Source organism: Oncorhynchus clarkii, chromosome 17, assembly GCF_045791955.1.
Source record: "Oncorhynchus clarkii lewisi isolate Uvic-CL-2024 chromosome 17, UVic_Ocla_1.0, whole genome shotgun sequence".
Lineage (NCBI taxonomy): Eukaryota > Metazoa > Chordata > Actinopteri > Salmoniformes > Salmonidae > Oncorhynchus > Oncorhynchus clarkii.
In genome coordinates, this window is record NC_092163.1 from 1,249,282 (window position 1) to 1,263,007 (window position 13,726).

A 13,726-nucleotide genomic window follows, 5' to 3' on the forward strand; every position below is an offset into this window, starting at 1 on the left:
ATAACCGGTTATCGTCTGTCCCATGAACTATACCCCCAGAGACCAGTTGACTCTATTATAGCCAACCTGTTATAGTGATAATAACCTGTTATCGTCTGTCCCATGAACTATGTCCCCAGAGACCAGTTGACTCTATTATAGCCAACCTGTTATAGTGATAATAACCTGTTATCGTCTGTCCCATGAACTATACCCCCAGAGACCAGTTGACTCTATTATAGCCAACCTGTTATAGTGATAATAACCTGTTATCGTCTGTCCCATGAACTATACCCCCAGAGACCAGTTGACTCTATTATAGCAACCTGTTATAGTGATAATAACCGGTTATCGTCTGTCCCATGAACTATGTCCCCAGAGACCAGTTGACTCTATTATAGCCAACCTGTTATAGTGATAATAACCTGTTATCGTCTGTCCCATGAACTATGTCCCCAGAGACCAGTTGACTCTATTATAGCAACCTGTTATAGTGATAATAACCGGTTATCGTCTGTCCCATGAACTATGTCCCCAGAGACCAGTTGACTCTATTATAGCCAACCTGTTATAGTGATAATAACCTGTTATCGTCTGTCCCATGAACTATGTCCCCAGAGACCAGTTGGCTCTATTATAGCAACCTGTTATAGTGATAATAACCTGTTATCGTCTGTCCCATGAACTATACCCCCAGAGACCAGTTGACTCTATTATAGACAACCTGTTATAGTGATAATAACCTGTTATCGTCTGTCCCATGAACTATGTCCCCAGAGACCAGTTGACTCTATTATAGCAACCTGTTATAGTGATAATAACCTGTTATCGTCTGTCCCATGAACTATGTCCCCAGAGACCAGTTGACTCTATTATAGCCAACCTGTTATAGTGATAATAACCTGTTATCGTCTGTCCCATGAACTATACCCCCAGAGACCAGTTGGCTCTATTATAGCAACCTGTTATAGTGATAATAACCTGTTATCGTCTGTCCCATGAACTATACCCCCAGAGACCAGTTGACTCTATTATAGACAACCTGTTATAGTGATAATAACCTGTTATCGTCTGTCCCATGAACTATGTCCCCAGAGACCAGTTGACTCTATTATAGCCAACCTGTTATAGTGATAATAACCTGTTATCGTCTGTCCCATGAACTATGTCCCCAGAGACCAGTTGACTCTATTATAGCCAACCTGTTATAGTGATAATAACCTGTTATCGTCTGTCCCATGAACTATACCCCCAGAGACCAGTTGGCTCTATTATAGCAACCTGTTATAGTGATAATAACCTGTTATCGTCTGTCCCATGAACTATACCCCCAGAGACCAGTTGACTCTATTATAGACAACCTGTTATAGTGATAATAACCTGTTATCGTCTGTCCCATGAACTATGTCCCCAGAGACCAGTTGACTCTATTATAGCAACCTGTTATAGTGATAATAACCGGTTATCGTCTGTCCCATGAACTATGTCCCCAGAGACCAGTTGACTCTATTATAGCCAACCTGTTATAGTGATAATAACCTGTTATCGTCTGTCCCATGAACTATGTCCCCAGAGACCAGTTGACTCTATTATAGCCAATCTGTTATAGTGATAATAACCTGTTATCGTCTGTCCCATGAACTATGTCCCCAGAGACCAGTTGACTCTATTATAGCCAGCCTGTTATAGTGATAATAACCGGTTATCTTCTGTTCCTAGATCAGTGATATCTGTTTCCAGCTGACCCCATGACAGTCATTGTCTCATCATCATGAGATCACGCCACCTCTTCCTCCTGATCTACCTCACAGCTCTCTGCTGCTACTGGGGTAAGTACAGTAGAGTACAAAAGAGTGCAGTACAATACAATAGACAGTGAAATACAGTAGAGAACAGTAGAGTACAGTACATTACAGTAGAATACAGTAGACAGTAGAATACAGTATTGTAGTATAATACAGTAGAAAACAGACAGTAGAATATAATTGAATAAAGTAGACAGCAGAGTACAGTCAAATATAGCAGAGTACAGTAAAATATAGCAGAGTACAGTAAAATATAGCAGAGTACAGTAAAATATAACAGAGTACAGTAAAATATAACAGAGTACAGTAAAATATAGCAGAGTACAGTAAAATATAGCAGAGTACAGTAGAATACAGTAGACAGTAGAGTACAGTACAGTATAGTATAGTACAGTAGAATACAGTAGACAGTAGAGTACAGTACAGTACAGTAGAATACAGTAGACAGTAGAGTACAGTATAGTATAGTACAGTAGAATACAGTAGACAGTAGAGTACAGTACAGTATAGTATAGTACAGTAGACAGCAAATTATAGTATTGTATAGTATAGTATAGTAGACAGTAAATTATAGTACAGTAGACAGTAGTGTATAGTATTGTATAGTACAGTAGTCAGTAGTGTATAGTAGAGTACAGTAAACAGTAGTGTATAGTAGAATACAGTACAGTAGTGTATAGTAGAGTACAGTACAGTAGTTTATAGTAGAGTACAGTACATAATAGTATAGTACAGTAGACAGTAGTGTACAGTAGAGTACAGTAGACAGTAGTGTATAGTAGAGTACAGTAGAGTAGTGTATAGTAGAGTAGAGTAGAGTACAGTAGTGTATAGTAGAGTACAGTAGAGTAGTGTATAGTAGAGTACAGTAGAGTAGTGTATAGTAGAGTAGAGTACAGTACAGTGGTGTATAGTAGAGTACAGTACAGTAGTGTATAGTAGAGTACAGTACAGTAGTGTATAGTAGAGTACAGTACAGTGGTGTATAGTAGAGTACAGTACAGTGGTGTATAGTAGAGTACAGTACAGTAGTGTATAGTAGAGTACAGTACAGTGGTGTATAGTAGAGTACAGTACAGTGGTGTATAGTAGAGTACAGTACAGTAGTGTATAGTAGAGTACAGTACAGTGGTGTATAGTAGAGTACAGTACAGTAGTGTATAGTAGAGTAGAGTACAGTACAGTGGTGTATAGTAGAGTACAGTACAGTGGTGTATAGTAGAGTACAGTACAGTAGTGTATAGTAGAGTACAGTACAGTGGTGTATAGTAGAGTAGAGTACAGTACAGTGGTGTATAGTAGAGTACAGTACAGTAGTGTATAGTAGAGTAGAGTACAGTACAGTGGTGTATAGTAGAGTACAGTACAGTAGTGTATAGTAGAGTAGAGTACAGTACAGTAGTGTATAGTAGAGTAGAGTACAGTACAGTAGTGTATAGTAGAGTACAGTACAGTGGTGTATAGTAGAGTACAGTACAGTAGTGTATAGTAGAGTACAGTACAGTAGTGTATAGTAGAGTACAGTACAGTGGTGTATAGTAGAGTACAGTACAGTAGTGTATAGTAGAGCAGAGTACAGTAGTGTATAGTAGAGTACAGTACAGTAGTGTATAGTAGAGTACAGTACAGTGGTGTATAGTAGAGTACAGTACAGTAGTGTATAGTAGAGTAGAGTACAGTACAGTAGTGTATAGTAGAGTACAGTACAGTGGTGTATAGTAGAGTACAGTACAGTAGTGTATAGTAGAGTAGAGTACAGTACAGTGGTGTATAGTAGAGTACAGTACAGTAGTGTATAGTAGAGTACAGTACAGTAGTGTATAGTAGAGTACAGTACAGTGGTGTATAGTAGAGTACAGTACAGTAGTGTATAGTAGAGTACAGTACAGTAGTGTATAGTAGAGTACAGTACAGTGGTGTATAGTAGAGTACAGTAGACAGTAGAGTAGAGAGTAGGTCCACTGCTGCAAATGTAAATACATTACATTTTAATGGGTGCTGTGGCTTTTTATTACATAGAAAACCTGGATATTTGTATTGACATTTGTACATGTATTCCCCTGGTAGTAGCAGAGAGAGAGAGAGAGAGAGAGAGAGAGAGATAAGACAGAATAACAGTTAACAGTACTGCCAAATGAATTGGAAGAATTCAAGTTTTAATTCATTGCCCACAATCAATCACTTTCTTCTCAGATTAAAGAAATTACATAAACACGTTCAATTATTAAACACAATAAATGATGTCATTGTGTTCCCACAGGAGCATCCGATGCACAACGGTAAGTCATTGTCATCCGAGCCACATTCCAGTCCAGAATGAGGCCTAATAACAACACTTAACAATCACATCAGCTCTAGATTCTTTGAGGATTCTTTGGTGTAACTTTAGAACTCTAGAAGGTTCTCTGTGTCCTCATGATTCTTCTCCTGTAAGTTTGGCAGCTGAAATATGTAAAGAATTTTTCTGACGTTTTCTTTTTGTCTTTTAATGCTTCACCCTCCCCTGCTGATGGAAACTTAAAGAAATGAGACCTGCCTTACGCAAGAACTGTGTACTCAGGTGAGTGCTAGCATTCAACCTCTCCCTCACCCCCCCCCCCCTCTCACTCTACCCCCACCTCACTCTCTCTCTCTTTCCCTTCTGCATCTGTCTGTCTCTCTCTCCCTTCACATCCCCCTCTCTCCCTCTCTCTCTCTCTCTCTCTCTCCATCTCTCCACCCCTCTCTCTCTCTCTCGGTCAATCTCACACCTCTCTATCTCTCCCTTCCTCTCTCTCTCTTTCCCTCTCTCCATCCCTCCATCTCCCTCCCTCCCTCTCTCTTTCCTTCCCTCCACCCCTCTCTCTGTCAATCCCCCACCTCTCTATCTCTCCCTTCCTCTCTCTCTCTCCCTCCCTCCATCCCTCTGTCTCTCTCTCATAAAAACATGTCTAACAAGGTGAAAGATCAGAGTGATTCAGTAGAATCTAAACAGGTTTGACATGTTTGATATTTGTGTAAGTCTCAGTAGCTGTACATCGACACGTGTCATTTCTCCATTGATACCCAGTGTGTGGACAGAGGGTCACACACCTCTCTCGTGTTAGTCTCTGAGGAAACAACATGTCCCAAACAGGGCCCTATTCCCTATTTAGTGCACTACTGGTCAAAAGTGGTGCACTAAATAGGGATGCCATATGGGATACATAACATGTTTATAAAGTTCAACCAATAGTAATCCACCATCAGATGAATCAGGTGTGTTAGTGCCGGGCTGGAACAAAAGGCTGCGCTGACACCCTGCGGCCCTCAGGGACACTGGTTTAGAATGTGTTCTGTTGGAGGAACAGGAGGAGTTGGGAAACACTGGTTTAGAATGTGTTCTGTTGGGGGAACAGGAGGAGTTGGGAAACACTGGTTTAGAATGTGTTCTGTTGGAGGAACAGGAGGAGTTGGGAAACACTGGTTTAGAATGTGTTCTGTTGGGGGAACAGGAGGAGTTGGGAAACACTGGTTTAGAATGTGTTCTGTTGGGGGAACAGGAGGAGTTGGGAAACACTGGTTTAGAATGTGTTCTGTTGGGGGAACAGGAGGAGTTGGGAAACACTGGTTTAGAATGTGTTCTGTTGGGGGAACAGGAGGAGTTGGGAAACACTGGTTTAGAATGTGTTCTGTTGGGGGAGTTGGGAAACACTGGTTTAGAATGTGTTCTGTTGGGGGAACAGGAGGAGTTGGGAAACACTGGTTTAGAATGTGTTCTGTTGGAGGAGTTGGGAAACACTGGTTTAGCATGTGTTCTGTTGGAGGAACAGGAGGAGTTGGGAAACACTGGTTTAGAATGTGTTCTGTTGGAGGAACAGGAGGAGTTGGGAAACACTGGTTTAGAATGTGTTCTGTTGGAGGAACAGGAGGAGTTGGGAAACACTGGTTTAGAATGTGTTCTGTTGGAGGAACAGGAGGAGTTGGGAAACACTGGTTTAGAATGTGTTCTGTTGGAGGAACAGGAGGAGTTGGGAAACACTGGTTTAGAATGTGTTCTGTTGGGGGAGTTGGGAAACACTGGTTTAGAATGTGTTCTGTTGGGGGAATAGGAGGAGTTGGGAAACACTGGTTTAGAATGTGTTCTGTTGGAGGAACAGGAGGAGTTGGGAAACACTGGTTTAGAATGTGTTCTGTTGGGGGAACAGAAGGAGTTGGAAAACACTGATCTAGAAAAACAGTAGACATGACTTAGCTTGCGTCACATGACTTAGCCCGCGTCACATGACTTAGCCCGCGTCACATGACTTAGCCCGTGTCACATGACTTAGCCCGCGTCACATGACTTAGCTTGCGTCACATGACTTAGCCCGCGTCACATGACTTAGCCCGCGTCACATGACTTAGCCCGCGTCACATGACTTAGCCCGCGTCACATGACTTAGCCAGCGTCACATGACTTAGCCCGTCTCACAAACTGAACCCTATTTCCTGCATGGGTCCTGGTCAAAAGGTGTTCACTGTAGAGGGATCAGGGGGCCATTTGGAGCGCAGACAGAGGTACGATCTAACACCTGATGACAGACTGATGAGGACCTAGAATAACACAATGATATGGCTTTAGCTGCATCACGTGACACTACCAACAATCTAACTGATGCAGATATAGTAGGATGTAACAGGACACTACCAACAATCTAACTGATGTAGATATAGTAGGATGTAACAGGAAACTACCAACAATCTAACTGATGCAGATATAGTAGGATGTAGTAACAGGACACTACCAACAATCTAACTGATACAGATATAGTAGGATGTAACAGGAAACTACCAACAATCTAACTGATGCAGATATAATAGGACACTACCAACAATCTAACTGATACAGATATAGTAGGATGTAACAGGACACTACCAACAATCTAACTGATGCAGATATAGTAGGATGTAGTAACAGGAAACTACCAACAATCTAACTGATGCAGATATAGTAGGATGTAACAGGAAAATGCCAACAATCTAACTGATGCAGATATAATAGGACACTACCAACAATCTAACTGATACAGATATAGTAGGATGTAACAGGACACTACCAACAATCTAACTGATGCAGATATAGTAGGATGTAACAGGAAAATGCCAACAATCTAACTGATGCAGATATAATAGGACACTACCAACAATCTAACTGATACAGATATAGTAGGATGTAACAGGACACTACCAACAATCTAACTGATACAGATATAGTAGGATGTAACAGGAAACTACCAACAATCTAACTGATACAGATATAGTAGGATGTAACAGGACACTACCAACAATCTAACTGATACAGATATAGTAGGATGTAACAGGACACTACCAACAATCTAACTGATACAGATATAGTAGGATGTAACAGGACACTACCAACAATCTAACTGATGCAGATATAGTAGGATGTAACAGGACACTACCAACAATCTAACTGATGCAGATATAGTAGGATGTAACAGGACACTACCAACAATCTAACTGATACAGATATAGTAGGATGTAGTAACAGGACACTACCAACAATCTAACTGATGCAGATATAGTAGGATGTAACAGGAAAATGCCAACAATCTAACTGATGCAGATATAATAGGACACTACCAACAATCTAACTGATACAGATATAGTAGGATGTAGTAACAGGAAACTACCAACAATCTAACTGATACAGATGTAGTAGGATGTAACAGGAAACTACCAACAATCTAACTGATGCAGATATAGTAGGATGTAGGAACAGGAAGTCATGATGTTATTGTCCATCCCCAGGCTGGTGATCCTACCTCTAACTTCCTCCAGTGTGTGGGTCTGCCAGCTACAGACACAGGGAGAGACCACCTGCAGAACCTGAAGGACACCCTCGACGCTGCCCTGGATGTCTACTCCTTCATGGTAGCTTGATACATCCCCAGACCTGCATTCAAATACTATCTGAAACCTTTCAAATGTACCGAGCAAAAATATAAACGCAACATTGATTTTACTGCATTACAGTTCACATGAGGAAATCAGTCGATTGAAATAAATGCATTAGGTCCTAATCTATGGATTTCACAGGACTGGGCAGAGGTGTAGCTATGGTTGGGCCTGGGAGGGCATAGGCCCACCCACTGGGGAGCCAGGCCCAGCCAATCAGAATGAGTTTTCTCTAAACCAACGTTGGGAATGTGGGTTATGGTAGAGAAGTTAACATGTAATTCTCTAGCAACAGTTCTGGTGGACATTCCTGCAGTCAGCATACCAATTGAAACGCACCTTATTTGATTGGAATGTTGACGCGGCTCCAGAACTTCAGAACTGATCTGAACATTCCGTCAGCGGAATGCCATTTCTCAGTGACTGACAATAATGCAAGTGACAGATGGGTAGAAGTGCTGAGCGATGTGAAGCCTGTTATGGACTCCACGGCTTGTCCTTCCCATTATGAACAACTGCTATAGGATCAGATCTGAGTAAATGGGGACTAACCTGTTAACCATCATGGCGTTGATAGTGAACCAAGCGTTGGTTCAGTTGGCAGGATGTCGTTGAGGGTGTGAAGAAGCGTATGTTATGAAACACACCACGGTGGTGAAGCTCACAAGATGCTCAAGTCCCTGCTACCAGGACGGGTCTTCACTTAACCTGTACAGTAGAATATTATGCTTAGTCAACCCTCTCTGGCAATATCATGTTTTATTACAGTAGAATATTATGCTTAGTCAACCCTCTCTGGCAATATCATGTTTTATTACAGTAGAATATTATGCTTAGTCAACCCTCTCTGGCAATATCATGTTTTATTACAGTAGAATATTATGCTGAGTCAACCCTCTCTGGCAATATCATGTTTTATTGCACTTAAAGGAGAGCCTGCACTTCTCCCAAGTCTGACTGTACCAAACTCTCATCACCCACCCCACTCTCATCACACACCCCACTCTCATCACCCACCCCACTCTCATCACACACCCCACTCTCATCACCCACCCCACTCTCATCACCCACCCCACTCTCATCACCCCCCCACTCTCATCACCCACCCCACTCTCATCACCCCCCACTCTCATCACCCACCCCACTCTCATCACCCACCCCACTCTCATCACCCACCCCACTCTCATCACCCACCCCACTCTCATCACCCACCCCCCAGAGGCTGACCCCACTCTCATCACCCACCCCACTCTCATCACCCACCCCACTCTCATCACCCACCCCACTCTCATCACCCCCCACTCTCATCACCCACCCCCAAGAGGCTGACCCCACTCTCATCACCCACCCCACTCTCATCACCCACCCCACTCTCATCACCCCCACACTCTCATCACCCCCCACTCTCATCACCCACCCCACTCTCATCACCCCCCACTCTCATCACCCACCCCACTCTCATCACCCCCCCACTCTCATCACCCACCCCACTCTCATCACCCCCCACTCTCATCACCCCCCAATCTCATCACCCCCCCACTCTCATCACCCACCCCACTCTCATCACCCCCCCACTCTCATCTCCCACCCCACTCTCATCACCCCCCCACTCTCATCACCCCCCCCACTCTCATCACACCCCAATCTCATCACCCCCCCACTCTCATCACCCACCCCACTCTCATCACCCCCCCCCACTCTCATCGCCCACCCCACTCTCATCACCCCCCACTCTCATCACCCCCCACTCTCATCAACCACCCCACTCTCATCACCCCCCACTCTCATCACCCACCCCACTCTCACCCCCCCCCCCCCACTCTCATCACCCACCCCACTCTCATCACCCCCCACTCTCATCACCCCCCAATCTCATCACCCCCCCACTCTCATCACCCACCCTACTCTCATCACCCCCCCCCCCACTCTCATCTCCCACCCCACTCTCATCACCCCCCCACTCTCATCACCCCCCCACTCTCATCACACCCCAATCTCATCACCCCCCCCCACTCTCATCACCCACCCCACTCTCATCACCCCCCCCCACTCTCATCACCCACCCCACTCTCATCACCCCCCACTCTCATCACCACCCCACTCTCATCACCCACCCCACTCCACTCTCATCACCCCCAACTCTCATCACCCCCCCACTCCACTCTCATCACCCCCCCCCCACTCTCATCACCCCCCCCCCACTCTCATCACCCCCCCACTCTCATCACCCCCCCACTCTCATCACCCCCCACTCTCTTCACCCCCCCACTCTCATCACCCCCCACTCTCATCACCCCCCCACTCTCATCACCCACCCCAATCCACTCTCATCACCCCCCCCACTCTCATCACCCCCCCACTCACATCACCCCCCCCCCGCCCCCCCTGGAGCCTACCAACTAAACATGATCCCCCTGCATGGCTATAGTCTCCTAACCAGTCTCTCTCCCCCCGCAGAGCTATAGTCTCCTAACCAGTCTCTCTCCCCCCGCAGAGCTATAGTCTCCTAACCAGTCTCTCTCCCTCCCCTCCAGAGGTCCAGTCTATCCCTGTTGTTGGGTCTACAACTGGATATCTGACAACACAGAAGCTGAGGTCTACCAGCATGTCATTATATACTTAACCCCTGTCTCCCCCTCTCCAGAGATCCAGTCTATCCCAGACCCCAGTGTTCGGACTAGAGCTGGGTATCAGTGTGAACCTTAACCCCTGTCTCCCCCTCTCCAGAGATCCAGTCTATCCCAGACCCCAGTGTTCGGACTAGAGCTGGGTATCAGTGTGAACCTTAACCCCTGTCTCCCCCTCTCCAGAGATCCAGCCTATCCCAGACCCCAGTGTTCGGACTAGAGCTGGGTATCAGTGTGAACCTTAACCCCTGTCTCCCCCTCTCCAGAGATTCAGTCCATCCCAGACCCCAGTGTTCCGACTAGAGCTGGTTATCAGTGTGAACCTTAACCCCTGTCTCCCCCTCTCCAGAGATCCAGTCTATCCCAGACCCCAGTGTTCGGACTAGAGCTGGGTATCAGTGTGAACCTTAACCCCTGTCTCCTCCTCTCCAGAGATCCAGTCTATCCCAGACCCCAGTGTTCGGACTAGAGCTGGTTATCAGTGTGAACCTTAACCCCTGTCTCCCCCTCTCCAGAGATCCAGTCTATCCCAGACCCCAGTGTTCGGACTAGAGCTGGGTATCAGTGTGAACCTTAACCCCTGTCTCCCCCTCTCCAGAGATCCAGTCTATCCCAGACCCCAGTGTTCGGACTAGAGCTGGGTATCATTGTGAACCTTCACCCCTGTCTCCCCCTCTCCAGAGATCCAGTCTATCCCAGAACCCAGTGTTCGGACTAGAGCTGGGTATCAGTGTGAACCTTAACCCCTGTCTCCCCCTCTCCAGAGATCCAGTCTATCCCAGACCCCAGTGTTCGGACTAGAGCTGGGTATCAGTGTGAACCCAGAGGCAGAAGCCTACCAAGATGAGGACCTGATAAAGGTGTGGATGGAGGTGAAACTGAAACCACTCCTCTCCAGCATCTCCAGAGGGTTCCTAACCTGCCTCAGCAACAAGAACTTCAGCTGCAACACCTACCAGACCATGTATTACAATTACTATATATAATATGATATCACCTACCAGACCATGTTATAATATCACCTACCAGACCATGTTATAATATCACCTACCAGACCATGTTATAATATCACCTACCAGACCATGTTATAATATCACCTACCAGACCATGTTATAATATCACCATGTTATAACATCACCTACCAGACCATGTTATAATATCACCTACTAGACCATGTTATAATATCAACTACCAGACCATGTTATAATAAATATCACCTACCAGACCATGTTATAATATTACCTACCAGACCACGTTATAATATCACCTACCAGACCATGTTATAATATCACCTACCAGACCATGTTATAATATCACCTACCAGACCATGTTATAATATCACCTACCAGACCATGTTATAATATCACCTACCAGACCACGTTATAATATCACCTACCAGACCATGTTATAATATCACCTACCAGACCATGTTATAACATCACCTACCAGACCATGTTATAATATCACCTACCAGACCATGTTATAACATCACCTACCAGACCATGTTATAACATCACCTACCAGACCATGTTATAATATCACCTACCAGACCATGTTATAATATCACCTACCAGACCATGTTATAATATCACCATGTTATAACATCACCTACCAGACCATGTTATAATATCACCTACCAGACCATGTTATAATATCACCTACCAGACCATGTTATAACATCACCTACCAGACCATGTTATAATATCACCATGTTATAATATCACCTACCAGACCATGTTATAACATCACCTACCAGACCATGTTATAATATCACCTACCAGACCATGTTATAATATCACCTACCAGACCATGTTATAATATCACCTACCAGACCATGTTATAATATAGCCTACCAGACCATGTTATAATATCACCTACCAGACCATGTTGTAATATAACCTACCAGACCATGTTATAATATCACCTACCAGACCATGTTATAATATCACCTACCAGACCATGTTATAATATCACCTACCAGACCATGTTATAATATCACCTACCAGACCATGTTATAATATCACCTACCAGGCCATGTTATAACATCACCTACCAGACCATGTTATAATATCACCTACCAGTCCATGTTATAACATCACCTACCAGACCATGTTATAATATCACCTACCAGACCATGTTATAATATCACCTACCAGACCATGTTATAATATCACCTACCAGTCCATGTTATAATATCACCTACCAGACCATGTTATAACATCACCTACCAGACTATGTTATAATATCACCTACCAGACCATGTTATAATATCACCTACCAGACCATGTTATAACATCACCATGTTATAATATCACCTACCAGACCATGTTATAATATCACCTACCAGACCATGTTATAACATCACCTATTACCTAGTATTACAGTAGTGAGGAATCCCTGCATGTTGTAGTAGACAACTCAGCCTTGCTCTTCCTTTATCTGATGTCAGGACATGTCTTCCTAACCTACAACTGTATAATTCTAATCCTTACAAAATTATTCAAAATTACCATAGACTAGTTATAAAGGACTGGACACACACAGAGGGAATCCCCTCTCAGTCTACTGAGACACCTGCTGCTGACTGCATGTCTTCTCAGCATCTTCTCTCCCTCTCACTTCCGTCCTTACATTCCTTCCTTCCTTCCTTCCTTCCTTCCTTCCTTCCTTCCTTCCTTCCTTCCTTCCTTCCTCTCTCTCTCTCTCTCTCTCTCTCTGACTCTCCCAACCTCTCCCTCTATCCATCCTCCTTGTTCTCTCCTTCCTCTCTCTCTCTCTCTCTCTCCCTCTCCCTCTATCCATCCTCCTTGTTCTCTCATTCCTCTCTCTCTCTCCCGCCATTCTTCACCATCCCCTATTCTCTCTCTGTCTCCAGGGTGGAGGAGTTGAGTGATCATTTCTCAGAGATGGATCCGATCAGACAGAGGTGGATCTATATGTTCTTCATGTACCCCTTCCTCTCCGGGGAGAGAGCAGGTACAACTTGACACCTTTATAACATGACATAACTACTAGTGACAGCTCATAACATGTTCATAACAGTTCTTTAGGTAGCCCTTCCTCTCAAACATAACCCAGGGGTGGACAGCATTACTCCTGGAGAACTACTGGGTGTGCAGGCTTTTGCTCCAGACCAACACAAACACACCTGGTCCAGCTGATTAGGAGAACCAGGTGTCCTAGACCAAGAGAAGGGCTGGAAAGGAAACGACCAACCCAGAAACCACCAACCCAGAAACCACCAACCCAGAAACCACCAACCCAGAACCCCTTTTGACACGACGTAACAGTGCCCCCCCCCCCCCCCCCCCCCCAACAGCTCATAGCTCTTCTCTGTGTGCAGGCTGTGTGAGGCCAGGGGAGAACAGTGAGGACTGGCTGATCAGGAACTTTGGC

At 44.7% G+C, this 13,726-nt stretch overlaps 1 protein-coding gene across 1 annotated transcript in view; it reads left to right on the forward strand.

The window, feature by feature from the left end:
- The first annotated feature begins 1,696 nt into the window (after positions 1-1,696).
- Positions 1,697-13,726, forward strand: part of LOC139370000 (uncharacterized) — a 31,166-nt gene continuing 19,136 nt past the window's right edge. The window contains exons 1-7 of the mRNA XM_071109277.1: positions 1,697-1,808; positions 4,045-4,063; positions 4,308-4,344; positions 7,557-7,679; positions 11,095-11,294; positions 13,206-13,306; positions 13,674-13,726. The exon at positions 13,674-13,726 is cut by the window's right edge and continues 60 nt beyond it. Coding sequence (XP_070965378.1) covers positions 1,751-1,808; positions 4,045-4,063; positions 4,308-4,344; positions 7,557-7,679; positions 11,095-11,294; positions 13,206-13,306; positions 13,674-13,726 — 591 coding nt within the window. The 5' untranslated portion in view covers positions 1,697-1,750. The remainder of the gene's footprint in view (positions 1,809-4,044; positions 4,064-4,307; positions 4,345-7,556; positions 7,680-11,094; positions 11,295-13,205; positions 13,307-13,673) is intronic.